Consider the following 13,819-nt stretch of genomic DNA (forward strand, 5'->3'; position numbering starts at 1 on the left):
CCCACCAGTGACACGTGTTAATGTCTGAACACGTCGAGGAGGCCTACTTTATTCAATTCAATTCAATTAAAACTTTATTCGGATACAAATTTTGTGTCCATAAAAGTATACAAAAGTTTAAAACAGATTTTTTTTAAACTTAAAAAGAATTAATATAGATCACAGAAGTTCTTATATGTGAATAATAAAAACACATTTTTACACATTATTACTTTCAGTTTGGATCACAATCACGATCTGACATTTTATAGTTAATCATAGTTTGCACGGTATTTTACACAACTACTTTATTCAAACCGACAACTGCATGCAGCACCCGCCCTCACCATGGTGCAGGAATGCAGCGCACACAATTGGTGCTTTGTTGGGTAGGTTGGGTGATGGCTGCCTCTGTGGTCATCTGAAACCCTGTGCTCGATATCACCTTTAGAGCAGAGGGCATCTCTTCTTGTTCCCAGGCAGAGGGGATGTGTTCCACTGGTGGCTGGAGCGTTCACACTTTGCCACACTGACTAGATTGGTAAACCGAGGGGCTTGGCTTTCAGCCCCCCTCTGCTTTGCAGAATGGAATGTCAAATGCTTGGGGTGGGGGCAGTGCACACGTCTCCTCTGCAACTAGAATAATTTGCAGAACGAAAAGGCTATGTGTGAAGTTTCGCCTCAGTGCGCTAGGAAGGCTGGAATCGTGCAGTCTCCTGCCGCGCCCCCTTGTGGCAGGGGACATAATTACTCCATCTGAGCCTTAGTTTATTTGTTGGCCAGCTAGCACATCTGCGCTGGGAGGGGCGCGTTTTATTTCAAACGTGAGGTGACCACTTGTATGCATGGTTTATTGCGTCATGAATAGTTGAAGATGTGAAGGGTTGTGTGGGCGCAAAACACTTGGAAACCTCTGGCCCGCTCCCAGGAAGACAAACAACCTACATTTTCCACCTATAAAGAAGGACGCTGGTCAGCACGTGTCCGCCTGATCTGCTCCGGTTAAGGCTTGCCCCCCTGAGGGGTATTTTTCCTGTTTGAATACCAACAGAGCGTTGCATAGGTATTTGTACGACAGACTGCCACGCCCTTCAGTTCCCATTCACATAATTTACTGCAGGCTCACCCGGTCACCCCCACGGCCAGCCTCTGTCCACTCCACCCACCGCCCAGGGCCAGCCTCTGTCCACTCCACCCACTCATTATAGAACAAAGCCCCTCTCCGGCCCGCGCCCGTCTCTCCCATTTCCAATTACAGTCACATTTCCTTCCCGGATCCGGTTCACATTCACCGATGGGACCTTAGCTCCCCCCCCAGAACTATTCACTGGCTATACGCCTCCGTTCCCCGCGGGGCCTGCCTCTGCCTCTCATGCTCACGGACTATAGTCCATAGCTTCTCCCGGGTCTTGCCGTTGTCACTCATTCAGGGTAAAGGTAGGCCCCTGTGCCTCACATTCACTGATTGGGCCCCTTAGTTCCTCAGAAGGCCTGGCTCTATCCCTTAAGTACGATGACAACAGGCCACCGATTCTCATAGTACCTGCCTCTGCCCCTCGTATTCACCGGCTGAACCACATCTCTTCACAGGGCCCGACACTGCCCCTCATATTCACTGTTTATATTCAGGCCCACTGGACTTATGAGGCAGGGGAGCATCAAATTATGCCGCAGGGTTGACTAAATTGTGTAGCAATAAAGACAAATTGTGCGGCACATTTTTTTATAGTATTACTTCATTATTTTGTAATGTTTACACATGGTAATGCTGTCTGGGCAAATAGTTCGCCTCATTAGTGCCACTTTAACAACCAGATGCAAAAATAAGTAACTGAAAGATGACAAGTTTACCTTTGGGAAGGGCATTCTACTGCTCCTGACAGAGGTTGCCACGTTTTTAGTAACTTTTGATCCGTTTGAGCCAGAAACAATTATTTTTGTTAAAATCCATGCAGCAGATGATGAATTATGTGGCAAATGAGGCAAATCCATAATTATGCTAAAACAGCTGTGGCCATTGAATTGTGTGATTCCAGTGGCCCTGACAATAAGGCCACAGCTCCTCACATGACCTGCCTCTCTCCTCCCTTTCCACAGGCAATAGTTCTTCCAGGGCCTTAGGACCCGTCTCTGTCTCCCTCATTTACATATAAAAGACAACACTCCCGCCTTCTTCCTTCCAAGCACGTGGGAAGCAATACTTTACACTTGAACTACCTACTTAACTATCGCTTGATCCTCTATTATACTCTGGGTGACCTGCCTTCTCCTCCTCCGCTGGCCTCCCCCATTGCCTGCCTTACTGTCATCTGCATATTGCAGATCACTGCCTTAGCGTCGTCATGGAAACAGAATGCAACAGCAGAGCGACCCAGGCGCGCGCAACCAGTCCCAGCCACCTCTGCCTCGTCTCACGTGCACCCTTCGCCATCTCGAACTCTGTCCGAGCCCTGTCTCTTGGGGCTCCTGTGTCTGTTGACATTTAGTTTTGGTTCCACCACTTCCTGTCATGCTGTCCACGCGCACAGCAATATCTCCTGCTGTGGCTGTTAAGCCCCTCCCGTCTCTTAGCAATAGTAATCCACTGACAACAAGGGATGATGGATCATGTGGCGTGAATATTCTACAGAGGAATCTCATTTATTGGTGGACAAGTTGCACACGGCCGATTTGGGTGTACACTGGGAGCTCAGATATATGTAAGAGCGTTTCCCTCAAATGTGCAACTTACTATGTACTCACTGCATTGTAGGCGTGCACTGAATGTGCAGGGTGCTTTCTTAGCAGTTGCATTGACACTGTCCAAATGAGATGTGCTAAATAGATTCAAATATGCCATGGGGTATGTACATTATTTACATACGCAACAGGATCTTTTTTTGAGAATCATGTGCAGTGTGCGCATGCGCATGTTATCGCTTTCAGCGGAGACTGACTTACGCGACACCCAGGGCCACTGAAAAACGTGACTGTGCTGCCCCAGTGTTTTTCCATATATTTATGGGTTTGCCACACACCGCATAATTTATCATCTTCTGCATAACCTATATCTAGCTCAAACGGATAAAAAGTGAGGAAAATTGCTGGGCAAGGGGTGCGTGCGGTGATCAGTGCTGCAACACTTCACCAAAGATAACTGGTCACCTTCAGTTGTTGATTGAAGCCATCAGGCACAAATGCTGCAGGGTTTGCCCTCCCTTCCTGTATAATTTAGTCAACCTACATTATTAACTTGATACTCCACTGTTAATACCTCCAGGGGCCTTGCTTACCTTTCAGAAAGCTTTGTGACGCAGCCTGACCCTGCGTAGCAAAGCGCCGAGCTTCACCTTCCAGGGTGAGTCTCTGCACTAGAGCCCATAACATAACAATTCTATTGTATTGTAATTGCATTTATATAGCGCTACTTCTGACGTGGCGTTGAAGCGCTTTTTCGGCGAGTAGCACGCTACTCCGAAACCCATAAACAATTAGTGGTGAATTATTATAGTAAAAAATATGAAAGTAATATGAGCAGTGCATATGTTAGTCTGTTATTTGGATTTAGAAGGATAGTGGAGGGATAGAAGAGGGGAAAGGATTTGCATTTATATAGCGCTTGCTACCCTTGATAGGGTGTTGAAGCGCTTTTTCGGCGAGTAGCACGCTACTTTGGAACCTATAAGGGGTTAGTGGTGAATTCGTATAGTGAAAATATATGAAAGTAATTTGAGAGGTGGATATATTATAAGCAAAACCACAAGTCCCAGAATGCCTAGTGCGAATGACTTAAAAGCCATAAAGGGATGGTTTTATTCATGACTCGGGCCAGTTGGTAGAGGGCTTTAGGAGCTCACAGTATGTACCTCTGCTAGGGTATCGAATCGAGCTGCAGAAAACCAAAGCAAATGTTTTTCTTCGTTTTCACTGCTGGCCAAATTTCATTGACATTACTAGATATGTCGTTGGCTGGCAGCCTTTTGGCTTAGTACGGGTGTAAGTTTTGTCCTGGTTTTAAACCGTTATTATCGAGAAAGTGCTCGACCCTCGCAAATATAAAAAAAACTTGGCAAACATATTTTAGTGGTCTCAAAAAGCACAGGCATGCAGAAGTGAGTGAAACATCTGAATGACACATTGACAGACCAATGGATGGAAAGGGCTGGTTGGAAGCTCCTGGAGTTGCATTTTACGTATGATTTTAGTAAAATCAAAGCAGACCTAAAACAATGGGTAATACTGCGCTCAGAGGCCCGCATTTGCAGAAATACACCTTTCGCGCTGTTTACATCATTGCGCCGCAGTTACCAGCAAGCATTCTAGCAAACGACCCATCTCCACAGCACTGTTGCCACTTCCCCCTCCCCCTTCCGCCGTCTGAAGTCTAAATCCCAGTAAAATAGTAGATCTGGAGGCGGCGTCGAGACAACGTACGCGAGGCTCGCCTTTAAATCCCCGGTTTAAGGAGGTCGATGCAATCTCTCGTGTGAGCACGAAGTCTGCCCCGAGACGGCCCTCCACTCCCGGGGCTGCTGCTTTGATTCAGAATTACTTTCCTTTTGTTAACGAATCCGCTGCATGAGTCAGACTTAAAAATAGATCTGAAAGGAAGTTGTGCCCGCAGGCACTAATGTCGAATGCGTAGGCAGCGCCCCCTTTGAGATACTCGAGCGAGATGCGCCTGCTCCGCTCCCCGGGCTCGGGGGTGGTGTCACCGGGAGCGAGCCGCGGCCGTGGAGCCGCGTGCCTGAGGGCCCCAGTGCCGCATCGTCAGGGCATTGGCTGTCAGAGCGAGGCACGATTACTGTGCACTTACCGCCGAGTTCGACCACGATCATTGCACGCCCAACGGTGTTGCAGATAATTGCAAATCCTTCTGTATTAGAGGGAGTGAACACCCTTCTGTGCTGCAGATAATGCACACCCTTCTGTGTAACAGGGAGTGCACATCCTTCTGTGTTGCAGACAATGCACACCCTTCTGTGCTGCAGATAATGCACACCCTTCTGTGTAACAGGGAGTGCACATCCTTCTGTGTTGCAGACAATGCACACCCTTCTGAGCTGCATAGAATGCACACCAGCCTGTGTTGCAGATAATGCACACCCTTCCCTTTTGGAGATAGTGCACACCCGTCTCTGTTGCAGATAATGCACATCCTTCCGTTTTGCAGATAGTGCACACTCTTCTGTGTTACAGATAAATCACACCCTTCTGTTTTGCAGATAATGCATACTCTTTTGTGTTGCTGATGCACACCCTTCTGTGTTGCAGATAATGCACATCCTTCTGTGCTGCAGATAATGCACATCCTTCTGTGCTGCAGATGATGCACACCCTTCTGTCCTGCAGATAATGCACACCCTTTCGTGTAACAGGGAGTGCGCATCCTTCTGTGTTGCAGACAATGCACACCCTTCTGAGCTGCATAGAATGCACACCAGCCTGTGTTGCAGATAATGCACACCCTTCCCTTTTGGAGATAGTGCACACCCGTCTCTGTTGTAGATAATGCACATCCTTCCGTTTTGCAGATAGTGCACACTCTTCTGTGTTACAGATAATTCACACCCTTCTGTTTTGCAGATAATGCATACTCTTTTGTGTTGCTGATGCACACCCTTCTGTGTTGCAGATAATGCTCATCCTTCTGTGTTGCAGATAATGCACATCCTTCTGTGCTGCAGATAATGCACATCCTTCTGTGCTGCAGATAATGCACACCCTTCTGTGTTGCAGATAATGCTCATCCTTCTGTGCTGCAGATAATGCACATCCTTCTGTGTTGCAGGTAATGCACACCTTCTGTTTTGCAGATAATACACATCCTTCTGTTTTGCCAATAATGCACATCCTTCTGTGTTTCAGATAATGCACACCCTTCTGTGTTGGAGCCTAGGCACATCCTTCTGTGTTGGAGCTAAGGCACATCCTTCCGCGTTGCAGATAATGCACATCCTTCTGTGTTGCAGCTAATGCACATCCTTCTGTGTTGCAGATAATGCACACCCTTCTGTGCTGCAGATAATGCACAGCCTTCTGTGTAACAGGGAGTGCACATCCTTCTGTGTTGCAGGCAATGCACACCCTTCTGAGCTGCATAGAATGCACACCAGCCTGTGTTGCAGATAATGCACACCCTTCCCTTTTGGAGATAGTGCACACCCGTCTCTGTTGTAGATAATGCACATCCTTCCGTTTTGCAGATACTGCACACTCTTCTGTGTTACAGATAATTCACACCCTTCTGTTTTGCAGATAATGCATACTCTTTTGTGTTGCTGATGCACACCCTTCTGTGTTGCAGATAATGCTCATCCTTCTGTGTTGCAGATAATGCACATCCTTCTGTGCTGCAGATAATGCACATACTTCTGTGCTGCAGATAATGCACACCCTTCTGTGTTGCAGATAATGCACATCCTTCTGTGCTGCAGATAATGCACATCCTTCTGTGTTGCAGGTAATGCACACCTTCTGTTTTGCAGATAATACACATCCTTCTGTTTTGCCAATAATGCACATCCTTCTGTGTTTCAGATAATGCACACCCTTCTGTGTTGGAGCCTAGGCACATCCTTCTGTGTTGGAGCTAAGGCACATCCTTCCGCATTGCAGATAATGCACATCCTTCTGTGTTGCAGCTAATGCACATCCTTCTGTGTTGCAGATAATGCACACCCTTCTGTGCTGCAGATAATGCACATCCTTCTGTGTTGCAGCTAATGCACATCCTTCTGTGTTGCAGATAATGCACACACTTCTGTGCTGCAGATAATGCACAGCCTTCTGTGTAACAGGGAGTGCACATCCTTCTGTGTTGCAGACAATGCACACCCTTCTGAGCTGCATAGAATGCACACCAGCCTGTGTTGCAGATAATGCACACCCTTCCCTTTTGGAGATAGTGCACACCTGTCTCTGTTGTAGATAATGCACATCCTTCCGTTTTGCAGATAGTGCACACTCTTCTGTGTTACAGATAATTCACACCCTTCTGTTTTGCAGATAATGCATACTCTTTTGTGTTGCTGATGCACACCCTTCTGTGTTGCAGATAATGCACATCCTTCTGTGCTGCAGATAATGCACATCCTTCTGTGTTGCAGATAATGCACATCCTTCCGTTTTGCAGATAGTGCACACTCCTCTGTGTTACAGATAATTCACACCCTTCTGTGTTGCAGATAACGCATACTCTTTTGTGTTGCTGATGCACACCCTTCTGTGTTGCAGATAATGCACATCCTTCTGTGCTGCAGATAATGCACATCCTTCTGTGTTGCAGATAATGCACATCCTTCTGTTTTGCAGTTAATGCACACTCTTTTGTGTTGCTGATAATGCACACCCTTCTGTGTTGCAGTTAATGCACATCGTACAGAGTTACAGATAATGCACACACTTCTGTGTTGCAGTTATGCACATCATACAGCGTTGCAGACAATTCACATCCTTCTGTGTTGCAGGTAATGCACACCTTCTGTTTTGCAGATAATACACATCCTTCTGTTTTGCCAATAATGCACATCCTTCTGTGTTTCAGATAATGCACACCCTTCTGTGTTGGAGCCTAGGCACATCCTTCTGTGTTGGAGCTAAGGCACATCCTTCTGCGTTGCAGATAATGCACATCCATCTGTGTTGCAGCTAATGCACATCCTTCTGTGTTGCAGATAATGCACACCCTTCTGTGCTGTAGATAATGCACACCCTTCTGTGTAACAGGTAGTGCACATCCTTCTGTGTTGCAGACAATGCACACCCTTCTGAGCTGCATAGAATGCACACCAGCCTGTGTTGCAGATAATGCACACCCTACCCTATTGGAGATAGTGCACACCCATCTCTGTTGTAGATAATGCACATCCTTCCGTTTTGCAGATAGTGCACACTCTTCTGTGTTGCAGATAATTCACACCCTTCTATTTTGCAGATAATGCATACTCTTTTGTGTTGCATATACACACCCTTCGGAGTTGCAGATAATGCACATCCTTCTGTGCTGCAGATAATGCACATCCTTCTGTGTTGCAGTTAATGCACATCGTACAGTGTTACAGATAATGCACACACTTCTGTGTTGCAGTTATGCACATCATACAGCGTTGCAGATAATGCACACCCTTCTGTGTTGCAGATAATGCACACTCTTTTGTGTTGCTGATAATGCACACCCTTCTGTGTTGCAGTTAATGCACATCGTACAGTGTTACAGATAATGCACACACTTCTGTGTTGCAGTTATGCACATCATACAGCGTTGCAGACAATTCACATCCTTCTGTGTTGCAGGTAATGCACACCTTCTGTTTTGCAGATAATACACATCCTTCTGTTTTGCCAATAATGCACATCCTTCTGTGTTTCAGATAATGCACACCCTTCTGTGTTGGAGCCTAGGCACATCCTTCTGTGTTGGAGCTAAGGCACATCCTTCTGCGTTGCAGATAATGCACATCCTTCTGTGTTGCAGCTAATGCACATCCTTCTGTGTTGCAGATAATGCACACCCTTCTGTGTTGGTGATCATGCACACCCTTCCATGTTGCAGATAAAGCATAAGCTGCAGTGGGGGCATTATGCACACCCTTCTGTTACACATAAAGCATAAGCTGCAGTGGGGGCATTGTGCACACCATTCTGTGTTACAGATAAAGCATAGTATTTTGTGTTGCAAACAGTGGGGTTCACTCTAGCGCTTATGCTGCTTACCAGCCATTTTCAAGCACTTAAAAGAGGGGAGTGTAGTTCAGTGGATACAGTGCTCCCCCGCAGCCCTCTGTGTCCCATGCGTCTGTGAGGCTGGATAGCAAGGAGGGTCAGGAGGAGCTCAGGTGCCAGGCAGACGACAGTGGGTAGAGGGTGGCTGTGGGCACCAGATGTATGGAAGGGGCTCTTCTGTGTGAGACCTTGTGAACAGTGATCAGAGTTTGGAAATGCCGGTGAGGTGTGAAGCTGTCACTCCACCCCCACCACACCACATCAAAAAAGTGCGTGGATTCGAGGATTGTGGTGAAACAAATAGCTGCCCACATTTGTTACAGAAAGCATGACAACTTATTGAATGAATTTGAGTCCATCACTTCATGTGCCAAGTTTTAAATTAATATCCTCAAAACCCTTAGGCTGCTCCATCTCCGAGGAGTGCATCTCCCATTCCCGGCCATTAATTCAACAAGCATTGGCAGAGGCAAAATATGGCTCTCATTTTGAGTCCTGATTTAAATATCTTCAAAAGCCGGCAGCAGTGACAAAACACAAGCAGATCGCCTTCTATGTAAATGCAACTATGTGACAAAGAATGTAACATGAATCACTGTACTTCTGAGATGTAAAATAGTTCATCATGCTTTGCAAGGCAAGTACACTAGGCGGAATAATACAGTGACTATCAATAGCATGATGTGATAGAGTCTTACCTCTCTGGGTTGAGCCAAAGCCCACTATATGTATGTTTTAAACAGTAGGTCTCGCAGTGAGCTGCGCAATAACGTAAGACCTCAAATAAAATACAAAAAACCCACACAAAAAAAACAGTCTGCCAGACTCACAACCGAAGGTGAGGAGAGTCTCCAGGGGAAACAGCTTTGTCCTGCATGACATTAATTACATTTAGAAAATAAGAAAGAAGGGTTGATGAAAAATGGGTGCCTTTGGAGGAGACGGCGAGCGTGGATTTATGGGCCACCAGAGAGAGGAACCGAGACACTTCATTGGATGGCGCATCTGCTTGAAAGGGTGACGCAGGTAAAAATGCGCGCGCCCGAGGCTGGCGGTGGGAGCGAGGGCCAAGGCGAGTGTTTTGCTTCATCACGCAGGTACACCGGCAAAGAGCTTCTAAAATTAGCGCCTGAATGGCGAGGTGAGGCTATTCATAGACGTGCCCTTCTGTGAAGAGCGTCTGTTTTTAGAGCCTGTCAGGCGCTGACATTCTCCCGCGCTCAGATTTGTGTAAAAGCATAAAAAAAAAAAAGTCCTTAATCGCAAAGGCGCAGAAACCGAAATAGGCTCAGAGGAAGGTAGGGGGTGAGCGGTTCATTCTCTTATTCCCTCCTTCACCCAGGGACGGTAACGAGCGGCTGCCTCCTCAGCTGTCATGATGGGAAAAACACAGCGAGCGGCGATGCTCTTACCGATAGAAATGTAATGTTTGCCTTCTCTCTCCCCCGCCCCCGCCTCTTTCTTTTCCCGCCTCGCTGTTTTCATTCTCTCTCACGCTCGACAGAGAATGGCTGTTAATGTTCCTTTGTAGGTACAACAGATCTGTGATCATTACTTAGGGAACAGGGGGAATCCTAGTTTGGGTCAGGGCCAGGAAGGTCGAATCCAGGATTTATTTCCAGTATATAACAGGCATTTGCAATGCAATAGGTCTCGCATTTATTAGAGTTTGAGCTATTTGCATTGGTGTCTCTTTTGTAGACACCCTTGCCACTCACTGCCCTTTCTTCTCATAAAGGAAAATGGCCCAAGTCAGATAATTCCTCTTCTGCTCCACTCTTCTGCACAAACCTCCTGCATCCTATAGTTTCACCCTTTCACCCCCAGGTTATGGTTTTCCGATAGATGGGGCGCAGATAGGTGTGGACTCAGGCAGTGCCTGGTGCTTGCACACTGATAGATGTAGGCTCAGTCTTTGTTTGAAGTTTGAAGCACTGCTAGGTGTGAGCTCAGCCTGTACCTGGAGCTTGAACACAGGTTGATAGGCGTGTACTCAGGCAGTGCCTGGTGCTTGCACAATGATAAATGTAGGTTCAGCTTGTGCCTAGAGACTGAATGCCGATAGATGTGGGTTCAAGCGGTGCTTGGAGTTTGATGCACTGATAGGTGTGTGATTTGGGTTCAGTATCTGACATGGGTTTGAGATGAACATTGTTTTGGGGTCAGCTTGTGCATGAGCCATTCACAGGTGGGGTCATGGGTGTGCATAGCCATTCAGTTTCTGTCTCTGGTTTGCTTTATTTTTTGTTCCTTTTCTGACGACGATTTGGGGTGCGCTTTGTTTTGGTTTGAGCTTCTAGCATGGCTTAGGAGTGTGTGTTTTATCACTTTCAGCTTGGGTTGCATATTGTTTTAGATTCCGCTTTTAACATGGGTTAGGGGTGCATGTTGTTTAGGTTTCACCTTGTTCACGTTTTAAGGATCCACGTTTTATTGGTTTCAGCTTGTGGCATGGTTTAGGGGTGCACATTATTTCGGTTTCAGCTTGTGGCGAGGGTTAGAGGGTCACATTGCCTTAATTCCAGCTTGTCCATGGGTTAGGGGTGCACATTGTTTCAGTTTCAGCTTGTGGCATGGGTGTGAGGTACACACTGTTTCTATTCCATCTTGTGGCATGAGTGTGAGGTGCACACTGGTTCTATTCCAGCTTGTGGCATGGGTTAGGGGAGCGCATTGTTTTGGTTTCAGCTTGTGGCATGAGTGTGAGGTACACACTGGTTCTATTCCTGCTTGTGGCATGAGTGTGAGGTACACACTGGTTCTTTTCCAGCTTAAGGCATGAGTGTGAGGTACACACTGGTTCTATTCCTGCTTGTGGCATGAGTGTGAGGTACACACTGGTTCTATTCCAGCTTGAGGCATGAGTGTGAGGTACACACTGGTTCTATTCCAGCTTGTGGCATGAGTGTGAGGTACACACTGGTTCTATTCCAGCTTGTGGCATGAGTGTGAGGTGCACACTGGTTCTATTCCAGCTTGTGGCATGGGTTAGGGGAGTGCATTGTTTCGGTTTCAGCTTGTGGCATGAGTGTGAGGTACACACTGGTTCTATTCCAGCTTGAGGCATGAGTGTGAGGTACACACTGGTTCTATTCCAGCTTGTGGCATGAGTGTGAGGTACACACTGGCTCTATTCCTGCTTGTGGCATGAGTGTGAGGTACACACTGGTTCTATTCCTGCTTGTGGCATGAGTGTGAGGTACACACTGGTTCTATTCCAGCTTATGGCATGAGTGTGAGGTACACACTGGTTCTATTCCAGCTTGAGGCATGAGTGTGAGGTACACACTGGTTCTATTCCAGCTGTTGACATGGGTTCTATTCCAGCTTGTGGCGTGAGTGTGAGGTGCACACTGGTTCTATTGCAGCTTGAGGCATGCATGTGAGGTACACACTGGTTCTATTCCAGCTTATGGCATGGGTTAGAGGTACACACTGGTTATATTCCAGCTTGTTGCATGAGTGTGAGGTACACACTGGTTCTATTCCAGCTTGTGGCATGCATGTGAGGTACACATTGGTTCTATTCCAGCTTATGGCAAGGGTTAGGGGAGCACATTGTTTCGGTTTCAGCTTATGGCATGATTGTGAGGTACACACTGGTTCTATTCCAGCTTGTGGCATGAGTGTGAGGTACACACTGGTTCTATTCCAGCTTGTGGCATGAGTGTGAGGTACACACTGGCTCTATTCCTGCTTGTGGCATGAGTGTGAGGTACACACTGGTTCTATTCCAGCTTGTGGCATGAGTGTGAGGTACACACTGGTTCTATTCCAGCTTATGGCATGAGTGTGAGGTACACACTGGTTCTATTCCAGCTTGTGGCATGGTTTAGGAGTGGACATTGCTTCAGTTCCAGCTTGTCCATGGGTGTGAGCCTCACGCTTTTTCGTTTCCAGCTTCTGCAAGGGTTAGGGCTGCACATTGGTTCGGTTCAGGCTTGTGGCATGGGTGTGAGGTACACACTGCTTCTGTTCCCGGCTTATGGCATGAGTGTGACGTACACATTGTTTCGGTTCCAGATTGTGCATGGGTTAGGGGTGCACATTGGTTCAGTTCCAGCTTGTGCATGGGTGTGAGGTGCACAACGTTTCGGTTCCACCTTGTGCATGGGTTAGGGGTGCACATTGGTTCGGTTCCAGCTTGTGCATGGGTTAGAGGTGCACATTGTTTCGGGTCCAGCTTGTGGCATGAGTGTGAGGTACACACTGGTTCTATTCCAGCTTGTGGCATGAGTGTGAGGTACACACTGGTTCTATTCCAGTTTATGGCAAGGGTTAGAGGTACACACTGGTTCTATTCCAGCTTGTGGCATGGGTTAGGGGAGCACATTGTTTCGGTTTCAGCTTGTGGCATGAGTGTGAGGTACACCCTGGTTGGATTCCATCTTGTGGCATGAGTGTGAGGTACACCCTGGTTCTATTCCAGCTTGTGGCATGAGTGTGAGGTACACACTGGTTCTATTCCAGCTTATGGCATGGGTTAGAGGTACACACTGGTTATATTCCAGCTTGTTGCATGGGTGCGAGGTACACACTGGCTCTATTCCAGCTTGTGCCATGAGTGTGAGGTACACACTGGTTCTATTCCAGCTTGTGGCATGGATTAGAGGTACACACTGGTTTTATTCCAGCTTGTGGCATGAGTGTGAGGTACACACTGGTTCTATTCCAGCTTGTGGCATGGGTTAGGGGAGCACATTGTTTCGGTTCCAGCTTGTGGCATGAGTGTGAGGTACACACAGGTTTTATTCCAGCTTGTGGCATGGGTTAGAGGTACACACTGGCTCTATTCCGGCTTGTGGCATGAGTGTGAGGTACACACTGGTTCTATTCCAGCTTGTGGCATGAGTGTGAGGTGCACACTGGTTCTATTCCAGCTTGTGGCATGAGTGTGAGGTACACACTGGTTCTATTCCAGCTTATGGCATGGGTTAGAGGTACACACTGGTTATATTCCAGCTTGTTGCATGGGTGCGAGGTACACACTGGCTCTATTCCAGCTTGTGCCATGAGTGTGAGGTACACACTGGTTCTATTCCAGCTTGTGGCATGGATTAGAGGTACACACTGGTTTTATTCCAGCTTGTGGCATGAGTGTGAGGTACACACTGGTTCTATTCCAGCTTGTGGCATG

At 47.1% G+C, this 13,819-nt stretch overlaps 1 protein-coding gene across 2 annotated transcripts in view; it reads left to right on the plus strand.

The window, feature by feature from the left end:
- Positions 1-13,819, plus strand: part of HUNK (hormonally up-regulated Neu-associated kinase) — a 91,521-nt gene that overhangs the window by 5,420 nt on the left and 72,282 nt on the right. Inside the window, exon 1 of one of the 2 annotated variants that reach the window (XM_085623108.1) lies at positions 9,664-9,708. The exons of the other annotated variant lie outside the window; for it this stretch is intronic. Within the exon in view, the coding sequence (XP_085479234.1) occupies positions 9,679-9,708 (30 nt within the window). The 5' untranslated portion in view covers positions 9,664-9,678. Of the gene's footprint in view, positions 1-9,663; positions 9,709-13,819 lie in introns of those variants that run through there. 2 annotated transcript variants of the gene reach the window in all.

This window comes from Triturus cristatus, chromosome 8 (genome assembly GCF_964204655.1).
Source record: "Triturus cristatus chromosome 8, aTriCri1.1, whole genome shotgun sequence".
In the NCBI taxonomy this organism is placed as follows: Eukaryota; Metazoa; Chordata; class Amphibia; order Caudata; family Salamandridae; genus Triturus; species Triturus cristatus.